Source organism: Poecilia reticulata, linkage group LG2 (assembly GCF_000633615.1).
Source record: "Poecilia reticulata strain Guanapo linkage group LG2, Guppy_female_1.0+MT, whole genome shotgun sequence".
In the NCBI taxonomy this organism is placed as follows: domain Eukaryota; kingdom Metazoa; phylum Chordata; class Actinopteri; order Cyprinodontiformes; family Poeciliidae; genus Poecilia; species Poecilia reticulata.
The window spans coordinates 32,722,727-32,746,686 of NC_024332.1; the positions used below are offsets into that span (position 1 = coordinate 32,722,727).

The 23,960-nt window shown below is 38.5% G+C and overlaps 2 protein-coding genes and 1 long non-coding RNA gene across 9 annotated transcripts in view; 2 read left to right on the plus strand and 1 right to left on the minus strand.

Annotated features, from left to right (window-relative positions):
• The first annotated feature begins 947 nt into the window (after positions 1–947).
• Positions 948–3,107, plus strand: ermn (ermin). Its single transcript, XM_008403982.2, has 2 exons — positions 948–1,570; positions 1,654–3,107. Exons 1-2 carry the CDS (start codon positions 1,066–1,068, stop codon positions 2,016–2,018), a joined length of 870 nt encoding a protein of 289 aa, XP_008402204.1. The 5' UTR covers positions 948–1,065; the 3' UTR covers positions 2,019–3,107.
• A 322-nt stretch (positions 3,108–3,429) lies between these two features.
• galnt5 (polypeptide N-acetylgalactosaminyltransferase 5) lies at positions 3,430–11,982 on the minus strand. Its single transcript, XM_008403981.2, has 10 exons — positions 10,619–11,982; positions 10,372–10,538; positions 10,112–10,231; positions 7,246–7,381; positions 7,012–7,131; positions 6,233–6,350; positions 5,805–6,134; positions 5,555–5,635; positions 4,232–4,384; positions 3,430–4,137 (listed from the first exon to the last, which is right to left on the minus strand). The coding sequence occupies exons 1-10, from the start codon at positions 11,590–11,592 to the stop codon at positions 3,997–3,999; spliced, it is 2,340 nt and encodes a 779-aa protein (XP_008402203.1). The 5' UTR covers positions 11,593–11,982; the 3' UTR covers positions 3,430–3,996.
• Positions 11,983–12,212: 230 nt separating this feature from the next.
• Positions 12,213–23,960, plus strand: part of LOC103461681 (uncharacterized) — a 72,158-nt gene continuing 60,410 nt past the window's right edge. For 4 of the 7 annotated variants that reach the window (XR_533179.1, XR_533173.1, XR_533174.1 and 1 more), the window contains exons 1-2: positions 12,213–12,314; positions 12,627–12,707. This is a non-coding gene — a long non-coding RNA (uncharacterized LOC103461681). Of the gene's footprint in view, positions 12,315–12,626; positions 12,708–23,124; positions 23,201–23,731; positions 23,895–23,960 lie in introns of all 7 variants that reach the window. The other 3 variants (XR_533175.1, XR_533178.1, XR_533176.1) reach the window with 3 other exon arrangements.

Below are 23,960 nucleotides of genomic sequence, written 5' to 3' on the forward strand. Positions count from 1 at the left end.
AAAGAAGTGGATAAATAAAAAGCATACAGTTCACCTTGAAACCTGGCCTGTTTTCAGACCTCTTCTAGAGAAATGTGTGGAAAAAGCACTAGTTTTGCAAAGGCAAATCAGTCAAGAAACGTAGAAAAATGTTTTCTGGAGAGATGTGTACCTCTCCACAAACAAGAAACTCGTTTCTCGTCATTGAAGTAGTTTTGGATGTAGTCATGAAGATGCTCACATTGGCTCTTAAAATGACCATTGCTTTATTTTTAGGATGTAGCGCTTAAAACTTAGTGTGTCGAATGTTGATTGTACGAGCTAATTATCAAATACCTACAGTATGAAATGAGAGGACTTACCTTCGAAACGGAATTGGTGAGACATTGATCGTGTTGTTGGCTTCCGTGCTAGCTTAACCGCCTCATGTCATTGGTATGGTTGAATGAGCCGGTTAGCCTTAGCTAATTGCCCCACTAGCTAAGTCGCCTTATGCAGTTTTATGGGCCTGTTAGCCTTATTGCTAATTAACCCCGCTAAGTAATCCTGCCCTTTTGAACAGTATTGGAAGAATAGCATGTGGAACTTTTTTCTTTTTTTTTTTTTTGCCTGTTTCTGATTGTGATTTCTGATTGTGAGTCTACTGAATAACAAGCTAATAATCTTAGTGGTTGAAAAACTTAAGGCCTCAACCTTATTCAAAGCTGAAGAAGCATTGCAGTGTAACAATGTATTAAGTTATGTTTGGGGATGTATAATAATGTGTACAGAACATAAGGAGACATACTCAGTGAGACTTCTAAGTTTTACAGAAAGCAGAGATTTAAGAACGAGAACAATTGCTCCATATGCAGCTGGTTTCACCACAATGAACCTTTGTTGGGCCACAACAAAACCCCTGTTCTTCAGTGAGTCAACAAACACACAGATTTCCATGGTACAAACGCTAGAGAGCACCATGCAGACCCCTCCCGAATCAATTGTGGGCTGGACGCTTTCCTCGCTCTTCAATGAAGGACAACATGCTGGAGGAAGACGTGACTGTTTTTTGTTTAGCTTTAAATTCAAGAAACAGAATCATAGACGATGGCAACAACTCCAGCTCTTTCAAACGCTGATGAAGAAGAAGATGCGCAAGCTTCCAAGATGCTGGAGATTATTAATGGGAGAACTGTTGACGCCTCAAAAGTGACACAAGAGTCTGAGGACAGAGAAGTTTGGTCAATGGAGATGGGAGATGACTCGGTTTTCTACAGCGACGAGGAGCACGCTGAGTTGGACAAGGAATCTACCAACTTACCTGGCTTCAGTGGCAAAAGGTGCAAAAATCTTGTTAACAGTGTGGCGGATGGTGAAGGCAACCAACAGATGGAGACTAATCCAGGAGAGAAAGGAAACTTGGAGATGAAGAAGGAATTGAACCAGTGCATCATCTGGACTGAAGAGGAAAAGCAGAAGCTTGAGACATTTACTACTAAAAGAATGCATGTTTCAGACCCTGGGGAATCATCTGCAGAGTCTTATGTCACTCCTGGAAAGTTTGGGAAAACTTCTGGAGAGTTTGTGCAGCAAAATAAAGCAGCATCAAATGGTATGATATTCTTAAAGTCTAGGGAAAACAAATGTTTTAACATTTACATTTACAAATGCCTATTTTTGCTTCTTTTTTTTCAGCGGACCAAGTTAATAAAGAGGAAGTGATGACAGAAGCTGACACCTCAAATCGACACCTGTTTGACTTACTCAACAATGACGGTTATATAAAGCTGAATGGGGATGCAGAATTTCCTCCAAGACTGTCTGGTGCTGACACCCAGAAATCAAGTGACATGCAGCCTGAGGGAGATGTGGAAGCAGGGTTCCTGCAATACCCCAGCCAAGGTCAGTTGAACCTGCCTGGGCCAACGCAGTCTGACTGCAGCGCCTTCAACCACTTCTCCTCCTCCAAATACAGCACCGTGTCCTACCGCAGGATCCGCAGAGGCAACACGCGACAGAGGATAGAGGAGTTTGAGTTCCTGCTGACGAGTAAAAAATAACCTGCTTTTCAAATCTATTAATAAAAAAAATGAAGGGCCAAACACATGACTACAAGCTTACAAAATGTTCCAGCTCTGAAATGTGAAATGTATGTCAGTAGTTTCAGAAACCAAAGATGATATTCGCAATATACTGACATCTGTGACGCTCCTAAATCTATTTCAATGCTGTTATGTTTGAGAAATGCCTAACATTGCTGTTAACTCTACAGGTATTTATTGTGGATATGTGTGTTACACTAATTTGGGGATCCGAATGGTTTATTTGAACCAAAGAGAAGATCATACAACAACAAACTGCAATGATAAAAAAAGATTTAAAAAAAAGTACTAGGCACACGTTTGAATTTACCGAGGATTTTCTGGGTCAAATTTATAAGCAGATGCTCAAATTCGCACATGCACGGCACACACGTTTCATAAAAGTTCACATGCTACATCCTTTTTGTGGCCATTCTTTAGCTTCCGGCGTCAGTGTGGCATTTTGGCAGACATGGTTAGCCTCTTTTAACCAGTTCAGATGCGGTTAGGATTGTCGTTCCGCTGGGACATTTAAGTCGCATTCGAGTTTCAAATGTATGTTGATTTGATCAAGAATTAAGGATATTGGAGCTACACTTCATTACCCATCAACTTTGTGCACAAACGAGCTTATGGTATGATACTGCCAACATCATGCTATAGCCAGTGAATGGATTAGTATCAGGTGAAAGCCTCACCTCAACTCCTCCAAACACACTTTTGTGGAAAGAAATTACTTGGAAAGAATTTTCTTTGATCAGAAAACTTTTCTCCAGAAGATGTTTGGTGCTGATTTTGGAGCAGACGGTTCCCTCTCGGTCGACACCGCCTCAGATCATTCTGTTGTTAAACTGGCTTTACTCTGGACAATTACTGTTACGTTTGAGCCTTGGTGGCTCGTGAATGTCCAAGCCAACTTGGGACATTCAGGTCAGACAGTGAAAATGTGGATGTAGATGTGTATCCCACAAAAACAAAAATCTTAAGCAGATTTAGCTAATGCAATGGCCTTGTAGACAAGGTATGAGCTCTGCTTAAAAGCCACAGTTGAGGCAGGCAAACAACCAATTCAAATATTTGAGTTAAGTATCCGGATAGAACGATACTACCCACTACAGTTGACTAAGACTTGAATAACACGTCATAATAACACTTGGAAGAAAAACAAAATCAGATAATTTTTTAAAAGCCCACGTCAGTACATTATTTTTGCCGATATGTCATATTCACTGGATTTTGTAAGTATAAAGAGTGAAATTAAAATATGAATTGGAAGTTTTTTAAAGTACAGCTTCATTAACTTGTAAGAGTTGCACTGTGACATTTTCAGTAGTAAAATCTGTTCTATCCATCATCATCATCATGGCTAAAGACCAAACAGAATAAAGAATTCGAGCAAGATTTTTATTACCGTTTTATATTCATTATAAGATGCTGCTTTTATTAGTTTGGCCAAAAAGAGTTCAATAGTTGGTTAAAATGTTTGCGTCACAACACAGGTTTATTTAGGCATCTGAACCAACACTCCCCCCTAGTGTTAGGAAAAGAAATCATACCATTGAGAGTTTGAAATCAAATCAAGAGGATAAGGCATTTAACCCCAGATAAGCAGCATAAATTACACCACATCCTGTAACCCACACTTTTTAAAAAAAATGTAAAATAAAAAATTCTTCATTTGTTATTCAGTCTATGAAGAAGCAAAATCTGAGGCACTATTAAACCACTAAACTGGGATTTTTTCCCCCACAGATCTCAATTTTAACCCCAGTTTTTCAAAAACACTCCCAGTGTGTTAAATGAGATTGCTATCCTCTAGCAACCAATCCACACCAGCTGATGGATATTCATGCAAATTTCTTCCACTGAACCGCTTCAGTCAGTCCAGGTGTGGCGGCTGGACCACAGTTTACGCAGTAAAGCCACTGGATGTTTCCACAAAGCGTCGTTAAGCTCATCATTGGAGGTGGTAACGTGTAAACTCCCACTTTTGGAAGACGCTGCTGGGCTGACATGGACGCAGACGGACGGAGTCATCCCGAGGTTCCGCTTCTAGGCACATGTGGCTGGGAACAAACTCCGAGATGAGATGTTCCGTCTTTGCAAGCACAAAAGATAAAGCACAATTAATAAACAAAGCAGTAAGTGCGTCTTTAATTCCACTACGGTGGCAGTCTGCATAGAGAACTTACTAGAGCTGAGTTGGAAGTTTTGTAGGACCAGCGGAGTTCACGCTTGGTGTTGTCACATGGCACCAAAGTGAAGCCACTTCCTGTGCTTTGGGCAGCAACACAGAGGTCCTGGTGTCGAATGCTCTTCAACCAGGTGTAATTAAATTGCTGATTCTGAAATACAAGGAATAAAAAGGGAAGAGTTAATGTAGTGTGTAGTCAAAGTGCTTAAAACACCTTGGAAAAGTTTTGATAACATCTAAAATTTTTCTCACCTTACAAACTTCAGTGTATTTTATGTAAGAGATGAATACACACTCACAAAAATAATTGGAATTTGGATGAAAAAAAAAAACATTATTTAAATGATTCAAATCTAATTGCATTTAGCTCCTCGGAATCAACACTTTGTAAAACTGCCTTTTGTTGTGATTAAAGCAACAGTTCCTTAGGTTTTAACCACAGAATTTCTTTACAGATTATTTATCGGAAATGGTTGAAACTCGGACTGGATTGAGTGTCTTTGAACATTAATATTCAAGTCTTGCCACAGATTCTTAATTGGATTGACTCTGTACTTTGACTAGGCCATTCTATCACATGAAAAAGCTTTGATCCAAACCATTAGACTGCAGCTTTCAGTCCATGTTTAAGGTCGTTGTCCTGCTGGAAGACAAACTTCTGCTTCAGATTCAAGTCTTTTGTGCCATCCAACAAGTTTTCTTCCAGGATTACAGTACTTGTGGTTCAGTATTCAAATACACACCTATTAGTGGATTTCCAACTGCAAATTATTCACAGAAATGCACATACTAGCCTATTTTCTGTACAGTTTATCCATAATGTTCAAAGAAGGATAAACATAAATGCATGTTGTTTTTTATAAGAAATGTAACAAAAAAGTATAATCATCTTATCTTTCACAATCATGCAATTATTTTGTGTTATTCTATCTCATATGTTGTGAGTTGACACAGTAAAAAGGTTCAATGGGTATAAATACTTTTTGCAAGGCACTGTCATTATTGCACAATCCCAGTGCTGTACACCCTGAAGACAATTAGTTACTAAGAAATGCCTCAGTGAGGGTGCTCTGAATCCAAAAGCATCAGATTTAGAAAGCCTCTGTCTGTTGAACCCCACCCTTGTTTGTCATGGCTTTGGTCCCAGCTCAGACTCTGAATGCATTTGTGTAAGCCTGGATTCTCTTTTTGTTATGCTACGGCCACAAACTTGCAATTAATTCAAAAATATCTTTCCCTCAGAAAGATTATGAGTAAAAACTGCAAAAATATTTTCTAAAATCTGCGGTAACATAAAGATCAAAGAAAAAACAACTCTTACCTGATTACTAAGATCACAGATCTCAAAGGACAAAGAGTCTTTCTGCAGGGCGAGGCATTTTCTCAAGCCCCGATTGAAGACCTAGAAAATAAAAATCAAACTTTCAGAGATATAAAACTGCAGTGCTGGAAAGATATTTTGATTATTGTGATGAAAAGGTCAACGGAACCTTCATGAAGCAAAGCAGCATAATGAGCTTCATCTGATAAAAACTTTACAAACAGCACTCTCTCTGAACTCAACCACATACCAGGCCCTCAGCTTTGACTGCAGGAGTATCCATGTCCGGAAACACGTTATCCAGGTACCACTTGAAGCTCTTGCATTTGAGCTTCTTCCTCAGCTCAATCTGTTCTGTGAGGTTGCCAATGTCAATGACCTTTTTATCCAGCAGGTGCTGGTACCCGTGGCCATAGAAAAGGTCTTTGTACTCGTCCAGCCAAACCTCGGCCACCCTCGCCAGGTTACGCTCCACTGTTTTCTGTCTGTCCTTCGGGAATTTGTAGGGATTCTGTCCTCGGAAAATGTGTCCCACGCGCGAGCAGGGGATGATCTCGATCTCTCCTCCGCACATCCAGATCTGTTTTAAAATGGGAACATTGTTCAAGCAGGTGGAGCCAAGTGGACAGAAATAGAGTGACCACGGTTCAGAGAGCCAAAAACAAAAAGGATTTTCACCTTGAATGAGATCTCCATGTTCTCTCCACCCCACACATCCAGACCAGGATCATAAGCGCCGAGCTCAAAGAAATACTTTTTGTCAATGGAAAAAAGGCCTCCTGCCATAACTGGACACCTGAAAGATGAGATAGAGCCAAATGGTTTTCCTGCAGGAATCTTTTCAAGAAAGCAAGAATTTTCTGGGGGTATTTATTTACTCCCCCCCCAGTTTCAAATACCTCTATAAAAGGATAAAAACAGAGTATACCTTCATAGATATCTAAGCATGGAGAGCTCTTTATTTTGTTTCACAGTGCATCTGCTATAATAGTTTAGAATGATAAATAAACTATAGAATGAAGGTGCTGAAAATCAGTGGTTATAATTGCACTGCTGAAAATAATTTTTCATTAAATTTTTCATTAAAATTGTGATCTTACTGTTTTCACATGCCTGCCTCCTTTGTTGCCATAGATAAAGTTGTCCAGTGGTTGTGTTTGTAAATATCAACCAATATTACGGTTTACACAAATTATGAAGATTTACATACTAGAAAGTTGTTGTCGTGCACCTCGTCATTTTATTACTTTTCTTTTCAGAGCAGAAATACCAAAGAAGGCATTTACTGGTAATGGTTCTCTATGAAAATCAAGACGCACACAACAAAAAGCAGAAGAGATGCAGAGTTCTGTTCCCCTGATAAGAGTTCAGGGAAACAGAAGGATGTAAACATGCCTAACAGGGCCAAAACTAAATGTGAAATACAAAGAACAGAAAGGTGTTGGTGAGGACAATACCTGATTGGATCTGTAACTTTCATGTTGTTCTTTTTAATGACATCCTCTGGCACTGGGCTCCAGCCAAACACCAAAGGCCATTTAAAAATCCCTCTTTGGAAGTTGTCGACGAGCATATAACTGCGGATAATAAACACAAAGTCACACATTTTACTGGGTCAAATACAAAATATATTTCTTATTTAAATGCAGAGCATTGCTAATCTCGAATCCAATTTAAAGTAAGTTACTTACCTCATGTCCTTATCGCTGATGACTTCGATAACTGGACAAGGCACCTTCTTGCGATCCAGGTAGACTCTCTCCAGTAGCGGCTCCAGCCAGCCCACATTACATTCAATATGGGAGTCAAGAAAGGTAAGAACCTCACCTGCATTAAACAAAAACAAACACTTATTTTCAGTTAAAGCCAATATTGGCCTCTATGTAATACACATATTTTAAAATTTTACTGTAGTATTGATCTTGTTGATTTTCTGAATCTACCACTCATGCCCACATCTTACAACTGAACGCAAATGCATCAACACAACGAATCTAATATGGCATAAAAACAATGCCATACTTGACGGAGTTTRKCTACATCGAGGCTCACTGCAGTAAAAAGACATATGGAGGATCAAATAGCAGGTAAAGCAGCGCACAGCTACAAACACTCACCCTGATTAGCATGACGGTCAGAAAGCTAAACAAATAACCTGCAAAATTATTTAAGTCTTCGAGCTGYGATGTAARAYGCTGGTTCTGCTCTCGCTCTTGAACCGCTGCTACGCTACAGGTAGTAATATTTCACAGACGGAGCCCCGCTTCTGCTCCACCTGGTAGTGACTCTCACACCGAACCTCTGCTTAAAGCTGCAGCATCTAACCTGAAAAAAATACATTTTACATACGTATTAAAACTTTCGCTGTCCTAACATGAGACACATAATCTCTGAAAAAATAATCGATCTCCTCCCTGTTCTGCATAATTACTCCGCTCAGTCAGAAACAGCCAATCAGAACTAGCAGTAATCAGCTAGCCGCCATGCTATCAGGAAGTTTTCATTCAGTGACTCAGGATTGTTTATTGTAATGGAACCTATATTTGCCTTTGAATGTTAAGTTTTATACTTGAATTTTTTGGCAATGTTGAGAGGTTTTATTTTGACTCTTTGCATTATTTAGCCTCTTCAGAGCCTTCATATGTTATCCATCCATCCATTTTCTTTCACCCTTGTCCCTCAGTGGGGTCGGGAGGGGTGCTGATGCCCATCTCCAGCTAACGTTCCGGGCGAGAGGTTCACCCTGGGCAGGTCGCCAGTCTGTCGCAGGGCAACACAGAGGCACACAACCATGCACACACACACTCACACCTAGGGGCAATTTGAAAAGGCCAATTAACCTGACAGTCATGTTTTTGGACTGTGGGAGGAAACCGGAGTACCCGGAGAAAACCCACGCATGCACAGGGAGAACATGCAAACTCCATGCAGAAAGACCGGGGCCGGGAATCGAACCCAGATCCTTCATGCTGCAAGGCAACAGCTCTACCAACTGCGCCACTGTGCAGCCCTTTATATGTTATCAGTCTGTTAAAGATAGTATTACCGATAGCAGTACAATTTGCACAATGCCTGTTTTGTTTAGTTTTCTTCTTGGAAAAAGTTATTAAAAACAAGTTTTTGTCTAAATTAAAGGTGAATTCATGGTTCCTTTTTCCACATAATGTAACCGGTAGTGTTTATGATTAAAAAAAATAATAATTATGTGATCAGTATCGGTGATCGGCCCTCATGGGTGATCGGTATCGACAGGAAAAAACCTGATCGGCACATCTCTACTTACAACTATGCAGAGACAGCTTGGACAAATACACAAGCAAGTCTGCTTTGACAAGGTGACATGCCTTATGCCTTTGATCCATAAGGTGACATGCCTTATGGATCAAAGGCATAAGGCATGTCACCTTGTGACATTCATTTATATGCTCCTATCCAATTTTAGCACATGAGAGACGTGTAGCTATTCTCTTCCTGCTAACATATGGTTGTGTGACTGCATGTGATTTATGATCAGATAGCAATTCAATTAAAACCTCAATGTATTTTATTGGGATTTTATGCGGCAGATCAACCCAAAGTAGTGCATAATTAAAGGAAAGTGATACATCATCTTCAAAATGTCTTACATGACAATGCAGGACTATTCACCTAAACCAGTAAGCCATGAGAAGACAGCAGTAATCAGCAGCAGTCAATGGCAGCTCTGGAGGAGCAGCAGCAATGCATACCTCAGGTGAGAGAGTCAGTTGACAGGGCAACTGTTTGTTGTGCATGCTGCAAATCTAGTCTTTATGAAAGAATAAAAAAATAAATTAAAAAAATCCATTGCTGAAAGAAAGCTAAAAAGTGGTTTTGCTTGCAGGTTGACCTAAGCCATGTAGAGAACACAGCCTGCATTTGGCAGAAAGTCTGCCACATGTGGTTAAACGAGATCAAAAATTAGACCGAATTGAACTTTGTGACCTACATTGTGTGGTCACAATGTGTGGCAGAGAACCGGGGTGAGAACCTTCTAAAGGCATCATCCCCGACTGTGAAACAAAGCAGTGGCACCATGACGCTGTGGTGATGCTTTATTTAAGCAGGGTGAGGAGGATGCTGGTCAGAGTTGATGAGAAGATGGATGAAAATAAACAGGACAAGCCACAAAGAAAACCTGTTTCAGGCTGCGAAAGTCTTGAGACCTGAGATTCTCCTTCCTGCAGGACAATGGTCTTAATGCAGTCTAATCTGATGTTGCAATTTTTTCAATCTCAATTAGGCTGAGCTGTTTTGCAAAGTTTATACAAAACTTTAAGCCTCTAGATATGCAAAGCCGGTACTGTGACAGGAGGATGCATGTCACACTTTTTCAGATTGTACACAGTTCTGCTCTATTTTGTGTTGGCCAATCACATAACGTGCTGGTAAAAGTTTGTGGTTTTAATGTGACAAAAAGTCTAGGATTATGAACAATTTAATCTCATACTCCCCTTAGTTGTGATAATGACGTGTAACTGTTTTGAGTAAACCGTTAAGTTAGAAAAAATATTCACACGAACGACGCAGCATCTTTACCTTTGGCAACTGCTGCTCCGGCCAGTCTCGCTCGGATCAGGCCCTGTCGCTCCTTTAGACGAATGATTCGCACTTTGGGAAACTGTGACATGTACTCATCCAGCTGCTTCTTCAGATAGTCTAAGAAAAAACATCAGTGTGAAGTAAGATCCAAGGACGAACGTTACACTAAATGCAGGAAATGTATTTTACGAAGTGCTGAAATGCTTATTTTTGTGAGAGTAAATTTGGTAGATTATAGTTAGCGGTGAGGGTCTTACCTTTAGTGCTGGCATCATCAACCAGGATAATCTCCTTGAGGAGGTGCGGTGGAGATCTGTTGAGAACACTGTGGACAGAGCGAAGGAGCGTGGACCACACCTCGTCCACAAAGCAGAAAATCACAGTGGTGGTGGGCAAATTGTTATGGACCAGATTCTGTGCACACCTGGAAACAGAACAAACGACTCAGATAGAGCCGGCAGGGCCGTTTTTCAGTTGAAACGCCAGATAGAACAGAGTACTCACGTTTCCGGCCTGGTGTCGGGAACGCCACGGTCCACTGGGATCTGGTCGCTGAGGTAGACGTTGAAGTGGCCCTCGTTCCATCTCTTCATCACCTCTGCGTTTTTACTACCCGGAAGGATCACCGGCTGGCCGAACTGGCCGACGGCATTGGGGTCTCTGGGGGCGTGGGTCGCGTCCAGAGAAAGCACTTTGTGGACGCCTGGCTTCCTGACGGCGCTGGAGTTGTCTCCTGCTTGCAGGTCGATCTTTGGCTTCATGTCCTCCTTTCTGTTAACATCCTTGACGGGCGTTTGCTGAGATATTGTCTTAACAGGGTGTGCCTTCTCTGCCGTAGGATGACTCACTTTTATTCCATTCTTAAGGAGATCCGTCTCAACCTTTTCATCCGTCTTTAATTCCTTGCCTTTTAAAGGTTTGTGTGCAAATTGAGCAGATTTATGAAGTTCTGTCTTTAAAACTGGCTTGTTTGTCTTAACAGCTGGTTGCACTTGAGTCACACTGGCCACTGCTACGTTTAAATCCAAGTTCACTGCCTTCTTCTTAGGAAGGCTTTCTCCATTGTTTTGGTTAGATAAAGCAGATTTAGAGTGGTCACTTTTGAAATCGCGACCTTCCTGTCTCTGATTAGATTGCTTGACCTCAAACTTTGGATTCAGTTTATGTCTATAGATGTGGTCCAGATTGAGGTTGGGGCTCTGCTGTATATTCCCAGGACGTGTCACCCTCTGCACTGGGTGTTTGAACCCCCTCCTTTTTGCCTGCGTGACCACAATATGTTGCTGTTGATGCTGCTGTTTCTTCATCATCATGATCTCCTTCTCTCGGATCACCCTCTCTTTCACCAACTGGCTGTTCACGTCGTTTATGGACATGCGAAGAGCTGCCATGTCAAACAGCAGCCAAATCACTGAAGCAACAAACACGAAGGCGAGCACCCTCCCACTGCCCCGCAGGTATCTTCTAACCTTCATCATTTTCAGGTGTTTGAAAACAAACCTACATGTGTTAAAGTGTCATTCTTGAAATGAAACACTTTCTGTGCAAACTTTGAGGAAGTTACGTGCCTGCGTGGCATGTATATCACGGAGAACCGGGAGTAGCCAGAGCTATCAGTCAAGACATCCAGCAGGGTCTGACAACAGTCAGGCGACACAAAGTGGGTTTAATCCCTCCATACTGTCCCGCTCCTGTCACGTTCAGCCACGCGGAAACGTCATATCCAAGACGAAAGATTCAACAAATCGGTCCAAGTTAGTAAAAACTCACCTAAAAACTCTTCTGTAGCGACGTCTTGCCGACGCACAACTTCTTTAACAGACACATATTTTTGTATGAGGACGTAGCAACTGAGTTTTACTTTGTCAGTGCTCTGATTGGACGGGATATCGGGGAAGTCTGGCCTACAAGATCCTGGAAAATATCCGGAGAAAGGTGGAAGGATACAGGAAGCGAGGTGTTGCTCCTTCAGCATAAAACTCACCGTGTTCAACTTAAAGGCACAGTTCGTGATTTTTGAGGTGGGTTTCTATGAAATGCAGTAATATATTAGCTACACTCTATAGCTGTCTTGGTGTCTTCCTGATTTGTTTGACCCGGAGGCTGAAGCTAATAGCTAACCCAGGGGTAGATAAGACTACACACCAATGACTGTCCTTCAAAATGTTTGAAAGACAATGACTGTTAAAGCATTTACCTGGTAAGTGCTTTGACCAATTTTTTTTGTTAATTTTACGCCTTTTTCGTTTAATGTGGCAGTTACACCGTTTTGAAATTACTCAACAGCGGCCTAGACTGCAGGTAAAATTTTAGCTGCTCAGTTTAGCAAACCACCACTTCCAAAACCATAATCACTCCTGAATTTAAAAGCTTTAACGCAACTGTTATTTTAATAATTGGTAATTTTACACAGAACTCCCTGTAAAAATTGTTGTGTTTTGTTAACTCGTTTACTCTTATCACTGCACATAGCTCATGTTTAATGACCTAATACAGCAATTCTGCTTTTCAGAAAAATGAATATGACAACTTCCTGGTGACGAGGAGTCAGAATTAAGTAACAGCTGTAAAACCTTAATTTCAAAGTGCACAGGTAAGATTATTCAGTCAGCGTACATAGCTCATGTTTAATTAAAATTTTTAATTCATTTAAATTGATTTGGTCAGAAATATATATTTTTTTCTGTCAGAATCAGAATCAGAAGGAAGTAATGTGTTCACTGTAGAAGACATGAATCTGCTATTGACACCACATGTGAACAATTACAGGCTCTATTCTGCTCGCCTACTATTACTCATTATACTTTTTTTCTGTTGTAACTTTTGACCTTGCAGCACTATGGAGGAGGGAGTCTAATAAGTACAAAAAAGAAAAGAAAATCAATTTATCAAAATCGAAGGGATTTAAAGTCTTTATTTGAATGCAGCTTTGCATGTTTTACATTTAGAAATGTTCTGCTGCATTTACAAATTAAACATATTCTATTATGCCAGTTAACTACATCTTATACTTGCTTTCATCTCTGTTTTTCAAAATATTAACTGACAAACAATACGAAAAAGAAAGACAATGCTATCAAATGCACCTTATGTAACTGGAAACCGTTAACTGATTTTGCAACAAAGTCGTTTTCTATACACCACACTTTTTATGCTCATTTATCAAGTGTGATGGAGGTTGGATTTATTTATTTATTTTTTTACTTAGTTATCTTAATTTGAAAGTCTTAACCGGAAGCACTTTGACATTTCAAACGTTTGCCTCACCTTCACATTTAGAACAACCCACCAGCCATAAATCACCGGTGTAAATTTTTATAGTAGGTTGGCCACGGCGCTTAACACATCCTGGTCTAGGTGGAGTATTAACAAAGGAAAGGTCTCTCTTTGTCACTTAACTAACCAGACTTTATGCAGTTGAAAACAATGCCTGTAGGCTTTACCTGACATGAATGTGTGGATGTGCGTAATACGTTTAAAAATTTTTTTTTTTTATAGACAATGACAACTGAGTTTCTCTTCTTTTCTACAGAACAGGTTGAACCTACTCAAACAAGTACACTAGTAGAATAACCAGAAGAACCACTGGGATAATATTATGGTAGACTATGTGAAGCATGAACAAATAAATAAAATAATAAAAGTAATCATCAAACACTGCAGACTTTTCACTGATAGTTTAACACCTAGATTCCATTTAGTCAAATTTTAATTATTATTTTACAAATGATCTGAAACATTTTTTAATAATAATAAATAGTTTAGACCTTCGGTAATAAATACAGTTATGCATCTAAACACATAGCAATTTATCAACTTTATCAAGTGAAAGCAAAGCAGTAGCTTCAAAAAATATTACTGAAGAAAAATAAACAATCAAATAAAAAGGCAGTAGAAAAAATGTTAACAAACAGAAATAAATGAAATTACACGATGGTATGGTATGTGTAACAACAGCATGGTCTTTATAACAGAAATCTAATCTAATTATTGTCTTGTATGGATTTATTGATATTTACATAAACACATTTCCGAAGACTGTAATGTGTTATAAGTTAATATTATAAACAACTGGGAAAACACAAGAGCAATACAAAAGTTTTAAAAGTAACAAAGTACTTCAAGTCTTAAAATATGACTCATAGTACTAAAAATCATGATATTGTTTAAAATTGCTATTTTAAACACGTAAGAGAGAGAGAGTTGGAGATGTATGTGTTTTAGATGGAAAGGAATTCCAGAGATGGGGGCAGATTGGCTAGAGACTCTTGCCCCCATGGTAACAAGACAAAAAAATGGGAAAAGTAAGATAAATAGAAGATGAAGATCCAAATCTACATGTAGGCGTGTGCAAAAAATCAGACATACAAGGAACAATGCAAATACTGGCATCACAGGGGATTATCTAAATTCAGTTTGCAATATATAATTGAACTGGGGATCATTTAGGTTTTTGAAGTGGCAGGTGTTATTACTGAAGAGAGTTGTTGTTATAAAACATAAGGCAAATTCTGATCCAGCGAAAGTTTCTGAATCATTATGTGGGTGAAGAAAGAAAAGAGAATTATGACTTGGTGTGACTTGAACGTAGAATAAAATCACAGTGTTGCTTCTTGTGTGGGATGAGCAGAATTGACTGTTGTTACAGAGATAGAAATATGCTTACCATTTTGCGTCACATGTGCTGTATGTTGAGGATAACACCCAAACTCTTAACCTAAGTCGGCGGAAAAATTATGTGGTCAGTGCTATTTGAAAAGCCATCATATTTTATTGGCCATCATATTTTATAGGGGACATCCAGGTTTTGATTTCTATTAGGCAGTTGCAAAGGGAGTTGGGAAAAAGAGTGGACATAGGTTAATTAAAAACACACATCTGGGTGTCAGCGATGGAAATGAACACTGTAGATGTGACGAAAACCAAGGAGGGAGATAAAAAGCAATGTCGGCTCTAGACACGCCAGATCTGACTGGGAAGGGCTTGGACTAGAAGGATCCAGTGACTCCAAAAATATATTTCAATTATTTTCAGGGTGTGTTGCTAAAACAGTGAGAATTTAAAGGTGTAGTCTGTACAAAGTGTGTGACCTACTATCAGTTCAAACTCTACACATAATCAACACTATTGAGAAGCATGCAAAAACAGAGTAGTGGTAAATAGTTTATATTTTACCAGATTTATCAAAAATAATGAAGTTTTTGAGCTTCTTTTAGCCATTTACCAATTTAATTATGTAAAATTAGGAGGAAAGTAAATCTTTTTTTTAATACTATGTTTTTAAAGTAATTTAAGTCAGGGAAAATAATAACTCTTAGTTCCCATTTTTGTTAAACACATTTCAGTGCAAAATATAGGTCAATCAACTTCATATACTCCTTGGATAAGCATTTAGGTTGATTGGGATTCTGTGACTACATCAGTTCTGCATTGTGCAGATTCCCACGTAGAGTCCCATTAGTAAAACCTGTGTTACTGCAGCCATTAAGCAGTGATTAGTGGAGGCAACGACAGGTTTTCCTCTTCATCAGCAGGCCTCTCTTGGGAGAACCAGTGGCTCCATCCAACCTATTAATAGTCCCCAACATGAGGAGGGAGGGGAGTGGTACCTCCCATGGTGCCTGCCCTTAACCACACTACACACACTTTCATTAGCGTGTTAGCTAAATGATTGGCCTCAGGATAGCCCCCAAGCCCTGTAACGTACCCACAGGCTTCCTGGTCAATTTATTCATTTATTCACTGATTTCAGCATTCACACTCTTCGTGGTATAATATGGTAGATTTGGCAGGGTTTTTTTTATACAGCAAACTGAATGGAGTGTTTGTGTTGGAAACACAGGCTAATATCGAGGTGACCTTAGAATGAACACCAGGCTCCTTTCATAGGGATTATACATTAAAAGATAAATGAGCGAAACCAACCAATACAAACAAATGAGTGTTAGGAATGTTTTTGGTAACGTTTTATTTTGGTAATGTAAGTAATAAAGACGATTCTAATACCAACTCTTGTCTTAGTCCCAATTTTTTTAACATCTTACAACCATTAACCAAGCTATGGGTACCAATGAGATGAGGTTTTAAAACGTACTGAGTGATTATTATTCAACTAAGTTATTACTGAAAGGCTTGATTGTGATTGTTGACCTCAGAGCAACAGATTGACTATTTGGGATGAGTGTTTAAAAAGTTGTTAGACAGAGGAAATCCCTTCTTGTATTTAAAATACCGTAGTGTAAATGCTTGCCTAATAGGCTCTGTCATACTAACTGCTCCCAGCTTCAACTTTCAGCTATCAGTGAGTCATCTTGGCTAAAAAAGTTAATAAAAGGTGCATTAAAAACTATCATGAGCCCTGCAATCAAAAATAATAACTCAAAATGAAATCCCATGCATACATTCTGTTGATAGTAGGATGTGTAAAAATGAGTTTAATGTAGTAACGTGATATCTTTGGGACATGCTAATTAAAATTACATCATTCGGTCGGTGCAATTTACATAGAGGTCATGTTGTGCTAATACGGCGCACGTAGAAACAGCCGGCCCGCAACAATATGGTTTGGTCTGACCCACTGACATTTCAGCACCAAATTATGCACAATGTGCGAATTAAATTAATTAGGGAATTCATTAAGAAATATGGCTCGCGGAAACGAGTGTAATATTTAGTTATGTGATGTAATTTTCTTTCATTGTTAATACTAATTTGTTTCATAACACTTCCTGAGGTTAGTCGCCCACCCTGTATTAACTGTGATGTATGTAATTTGTTAGCCGTTTAATTAATTGTGATTAGAATTGGTGGATGTGCAGCTTGTTTTGACAGATGGTCCCCATCAGTGAGACCTTTGCGCAATTAAATTCTGATTTCTTTCTGTTATGTGCTGAAGTTGGGCTGGAAAATATGCGGCACGTTTAAAAGCTTCACACAAAGAACAATTATTGCAATTTAACCAATAAAGGAAAACATCCAAACACATTGGATTCATTGCATGCTGTCTCTGCTAGTTTCCTACTTAGTGATGCTGGTTAATTGTAGCTATTAGATATAATAATTAATCCTCATATTATTACTCTTCTTCAGAAAACAAGAGACCTATAAAATCTGTACTGATTGCTTCACAATTTTTTTCATACCCATTGATATATTCACCTAATTAATTTCTGCTATATTATTATTATTATTATTATTATTATTATTATTATTATTATTATTATTATTATGTTATTTAACGCCCTTTTTAAAATCCCAGGCATTCCTTTAGCTTTGATTTGTAATGAGGTAAAACCTGTTTGGACTAAGCGTTGATATGGTAGCGTTTGTCCACAAGATGGCGCTTTAGCTCTGTTCATGTAAAAACATCTAACACAAAGGAAAATCTTTAAGTTAAAGAAAGAATAAGTAAGAAGGATTAAAAGATCATACAATTTTTTTGCGAAAAAAATGAAAATGTGGAATTTAAATCAATCCACAACATCTGTAAATTACCTGATATCATTGTATTTCTGTCTGGGTTCAGGTTTTGTATCAAACTATCTGTGATTATATAACAGGGGTGCAGGTGCATTGTTTCATAATATTGTATGAAGCCCCTGTGGTTACATCCAGGATGTTTTATGAATCCTTATTGTTCTTTACTGCTGGATTTAGCAAATTTAAGATTATTATTTTCACTCATTCTAATTTTTGTTCTGTATTTTATTTAAACCCACAGGGACCTGTTATAGGAATCATTATAGTGTCTATTGGCATATAATTATAAAACCAAAACAGTGTTTGCCAATGCTCAGAGAAAGAAACAGCACAGTAATTTGCTCAAGGTTTTCTTTATATGTACTGTACACAGGGCTAAAAGCACACACTGACAACAATGACAATTGTATACAGAAATCAGAATCTTCCAATTTCCCTTGATTGACTGTGAATGGGGTTTGGCAGGTTAAATATTGAAAAAAATCAAATTATGTTTTCCTGTTCATTAAAGGCATTGAAACAAAGAACTCCTGTTATTTTTGGTCTTTTAGCACATGAACCAACAGTGCAGACTTAAATGCACTTTGCAGGGGTTTCATAAAAGCTGAAGTTAGGGATGTATACTTTGATGCCTATATGGGGACGATCTTGTAGATTTTGCATTTGAATTTTTAATAAATTGTTGATTACAGAAATTTAAAATACTTATTTTCCACGTTTTTTTTTTAATTTGAAGACAATATCTAGGAAATCACGACAGAGCCTAGTGGCAGAGCTATGAGGAAAATAAAATCTGTTTGTTGATGGAAAGGAAAAACCAAGAAAAACGGAAACATTGAAATCTCTCATTTCCTCCTTGATAATCAAGTCAAATACTAAATGATATTTTATAGTTTTTTCCATATTCCTTAAATTCATGCAAACCTATAAACTCCTAGGATTTCATGTTTATAAATGCAAAAACCAACAATATGTACATTGATGCTGTTTTTATTTTCCTTTAATTTAAAAACTGTTTTATTGTAAACATATAGTTTGAGGTATAATTGGGGATGATTTAGTTATTACTTACTTTTCCTTTTGTCAAAAATCCTTACACAGTGCTATTTCTCCTTTCACCGCTATTGTCCTATCAAAAATAAAAAAATAGGAAACAGCAGCTCTGACCTGAAGGACAAATTAAAATTAGTATTGAGTAGAAAAAAAAACTTCTCTTATTGCATCTCTAATTCTAGACTTAAATAAGAATCTTGAATGAAAATAAATGGCCAATTTATGTTTTTTTTTTATCTTTAAAAAGTTCTGCACATTAAGCCAGTTATTTCCTCAGATTGAATAGCATCTATGTAACTCTGTACATCCGCACCTTTCATCTTTTTTTTTTTTTTCCAGGTGACATGAAGGTGATACATACTTGGCTCCCAATGGATATGACTTAATGTCTGACATAAAAAATAACTACATAATTTGTCTCAATCCAGAGGGCTGACTTGGCATGGACGGCTACGGTCCTAAATGTCACCCTGTAATGAGATCTGGCCAAAGGTACACAGTTAGGACAGTGCCCGCTGGCACCTGTGATGCCCACTGGCGGGTCTTTTACCCCACAGCCATTTGGACAACCCCAATTTCCTTTGTGCACACTGACGTACATGATTTGCATCCAAACAAAAAGTTTCAGTGTTGTCAAGTTTTATTTTCACTTTGCCAATCGAATCATGCAGAAGCAATAATATATTGTTGCACAAAAGCAAAGCAGAACATTGTGAGCTACAAATCACAATTACTAGGATTTAAAAAAAAAAATACTACGAACAGATTTACAGATCAACGCAAGACTTTACAAAGATGATACATGCAGATATAAACTGTAGTTTCACGCTTTTGTGATTCACCATTAAAATCCCCCTGATGTCTTAAGCTATACATGACTTAAGATCTTCATGAGCGGAAAAATTGCAGTGACCACATAACACTCGGAATTATTCACCAAGAGGCTATCTTCCTAGATGGAAGCAGGAAGACTTTCAGTTTTGAGGAACTTGACTTCTTTTGTTTGACTGCTTTGGGACCTATTGGCGACACACTGCGTTTATTATCTTACAAAGACGCAGGAGATGAGGGAACGTTGTATSTAAATTAACTTTTTCTATTTCCCGGTGAATGAAATCAATTCCATCCCTTTATGTTACTTTTCATCTGCCTTTTGTCTTGTTGCGGAATCTTTTCTCTTTCTCTCTCATTCATCTGTTTTGCCCTTTCCTTGATCTGATAGCATTAAACATATAATTAAGTCATAAAGGAGGGGACTGATGAGTGTAGCAGATGGTAATTGCGTCCTACATTTGAATGAAATGATATGCATTGCTACAATTTACAGCCTTCGCCTCATATTTTATTCAGCAACCTTTTATCTCTTTTCCCGCAGAATTATTCTGCAATAAATTTAGACATCTTATCAATAGCTGGAGTGATAGTGGCAGAAACACGAGAAAAATGAGCCTCAGCCGTTTTCTGCTGTTTAAAATAATTTTCCATAATAAAGGAGCTATCAGAGTCGCTCCATCACTGTAGTGGAGGTGGATGTTCCTGCTGCTGATGAGGCTGCTGTTGGTTTGTGGACAATCTGTCACTCTCCTGTTTGTCTACAGAAATGTAAAAGGACAGACCGAAATTGTTTTTGTGATGTTCAGGGTATGAATTTCACACAGCATAAATAACCAGTCGGAACTTACTCAAGATGATAAGAAGTTTTTTACACTTTATTTCCTATACACAAATACTCTACACAGATATGTAGGCTATTAGGCGTTTGATGCTGTTAATACTGCTATTTTAATTGCTGTAACAGAATAATAGAAAATGGAGTTTAACTTTATGGTTAAACTCCTTTTTCCACCATGTAGAGTGCACCACAACAGAACATTTAACCTTATCTAAAAATGTTTTTCACTCAGATTCAGACAAATGTACAGAAAACATTTTGTAAATGTATTAAAAATGGAAAGTGAAAAAAAAATCACATATGCAAATATTCAGAGACTTTACTCAACACTTTCTTGAAATGCCTTTGATAGCAATCCCAGCTTCATTTGTTTTGGGTATTTCCTACTATTGTTCTTTGGGGAACCTCTTAAACTTAGTCAGGTTGGATGGACAAAAATGATAGACAACCAGAAATGTCCAATTGGATTTAAGTGAGCGCTAGGCAACTCAGAAATGTTCACATACTGCTCCCTGAAGGGAGATGCCATTTTTTCATGTTTGAAGAACAGTTTTTCTAATCTGAGGTTGAGAGTTCTCTGGAGAAGGCTTTCTTAAAGATTCTCTTCATATTTGTTGCAATTATTATCCCTGCTGCAGAAAAACAAAAACCTACACCATGGTTCTTGCACTACTATGTTTCACTGTAGGAATGGTGTTAGCCAGGTAATGAACAGTGCCTGTTTTTCGTTAGAAACTACAATTGAGGTTCAGGAGATGAACATTTGTTTTGTTTTCAAACATACATTTGTTTTTTTTTTTTTTTTGGAAATTAGTCTGACTATCTCCAGGGTTTATTTTCTAAGAATCCTAGTAGGCTGCCATGTGTGTCTGACTCCTTTACTACTAAGGCCCATTTGTTCGATTACAATAATGGACCTCATATGGACAAATGTGTTCCATTCTAAATCATTTCCTATCACCCGAATTTAGCAAAGGTGTAGAATGTCATAGCAAAGCCAAACAACATGAATATTTTTGAGTAGGTGGTTTATTTTGGATTTAATTTTTACCAAATGGGCAAAATGTTGTTGCTATTGGGTGTTGTGTAGTATTGTCTGTGAACAATGTATTTAATCTACACTGCTCAAAAAAATAAAGGGAACACTTTAACATTTAGGTGAACACTGAAGTGTTCCCTTTATTTTTTTGAGCAGTATATTTTGAAATAAGGCTGTTACATAGCAAACTGTGGAAAAAAATTGTCACATTTTCTATGTCATTCTACATAGCACAATCAAATAACTATGTTGTTATAAAAATACTGTTTATATAAAAAGTACCTCAAACAAAACTTGACTTTGCTATTTGATACCTTGAAATTAGCCTCTGACTTTTTGACACTCTGACTTTAGCACGCCGTTACAACAATTCTCATCAATGCAGTTTAAAACCATTCTTAGGAATGTTGGACTGAAAAGTAGTTTGTATGATAAGCTCAGCAAATGTGCATTTCCACCAGGTGTTTGCTAATTGCTGTTGCCACTAGTCTGGGGGACCTGAGTGGAGAAGGCGTGGGGGAGGGATACATGAGATAATCAAAGCAAAACTCCAAGTATGGTTTTGATGAGAAGATAAAATTATGATATAAAGCACAAGAATATTGATTTTACATAATACATCCAATTTATGAAGTAATTTGACATTTTATTCAGATATTTGTCTGTTTCTGTTGTTGATTTAGAAATGCATTTGAGGCATCCTGCCTAATAGACTCAACATCAATAGATATATTTTTAAGGCTAATTCAGCTTAACCAACCTCTTTCTGCCTTTCTTTTTTTATCCATCCATCCATCCATCCATCCGTCCGTCCGTCCGTCCGTCCGTCCGTCCGTCCGTCCGTCCGTCCGTCCATCCATCCATCCATTCTAGCCAATTTTTTTAACCGTGGCTCTTACGTTACACAATAATCACCAATTCCCACTTGGAGTATTCTGACTAGGTATTAATCCTTGAAGGGTTACAGGTTCTGGCCTCTATCTCTAGCAATCACTGGGGGAGAGGTACTGCTGTCCAGTACATGCTGGACAAGTCAGAACTTGGGCTAAGATGGTTTGTTTAAAGGAAACGGTTGACTCTAGTCAGGCACTTTGCTTTTTATTTTGACCCTACAATAGGATTAACTGTATTTCAGCAAACAACCTCAAATAATAAAGTCAGCAAGTTTTATTGTTGCTCCTATAATTTTCCAAGTCCAATTTGCCCTCAAAAGTGGGGTCTAAGATGAAGCACCAATCCTTTACTTTGTTATCCAACTTCCACATGAGTCCCTCCTCCATGCAATCATTTGCACGTTCAGTAATTCTTCATGAAAAACTTCTCTCCTGTAGTGGCAGCAAGCAGAACAGTTGAGTGGAGCTCTGCCAGAAGACGGTTTTTGTTCCACTGACATGCTTTCCTTTCACCGGTCCCTGGTGAAGTGCTGGACTCCACTGATATTTGAGAACTGGTTACGGGGGTGATATAGGTTTAATTCTCATGTTCCCTCCAACCTGCCAAGAACAGGCACTCCATGCCAGCTGGAAGGCTTTCGCATGTAGACGAGAGGGAGGGTGGGGAGTGGAAACGGGGGGGTATTAGCAAGGGCTGAAGAGATATACAGTACAAATGGAAGTGGCACTAGACCTTGAAGGTGCAACAGAAGTGTTTTTTTCACATTAGTACACACCCCAGGCTCTTAGCTTTTTGCCATGATGCAGGTCCATTGCCTTTAAGTATAAGTGCTTATGTTTGGTCACCTTTTTTTTTTTTTCTTTTTTTTTACAGCCGTTAGAGCCTGAAAGGAATCTACCCGGGGTGACCCAACTGTATTTACTGACACCTCTCGAGTTTCCACTTGCTGGTAATAGACTGGAAAACACAGATAATATGTTTGATCGATCAACATGAACATATTTCATTTTGCTGGGATCAATAACAGTTTATAGTTGACAGAGCCCAAAGAACTAGTTTTATTTGTGCTTTTTGATTGAAGTTGTCTTGCTGAGCCGGCAGAGTGAGGCACTGCAGACCAGGCCCATGTGGCAGGCATGGACTCTTCTGTTCTATTATTGCCTGCAATCTGTATTTAAAACTAATATCAGTGTGTGCTGCATGGCTCGGGGCGAAAAGCACCAAACCAATCTGCTATACAGCATGTGTTTGTTTTCGGTTCCTTGTGATGGGAATTAGAATGTGAAAAATAACAATTCCCGTACATTTTTCACAGCTATCCATTTTTTCATTTGAGGGTGTAATGATTAGATTTCTTTTTTTGTATTACGTTTTCACCATGTTCGAAACATAATAGAAAAGTGATGTGAAACCAAAGGGAAAACGAGGAAATTAACTGATGTGCAGGGAAAAGACGTTTCTGAGGCTCAACCTTTTGCAGTTTTCTTCATGTTTCTGCTTTTCATGATCATGCTCCGTGGAACACCCTGCAGACATGGAGCCTTTGCTCTGTGTCATACGGTTCCTGGCCTGGCTGCTACCTTCTGCACACACAGACAAAACAGCATGAGATGGGAAGTCCACATGGATAACCATTTTCTACGGTAGGTGTTGCTTCAGGCAAGTTCTATTCAGGGGGAATTCACTGTGTGTACACTGCTGTTACGGCA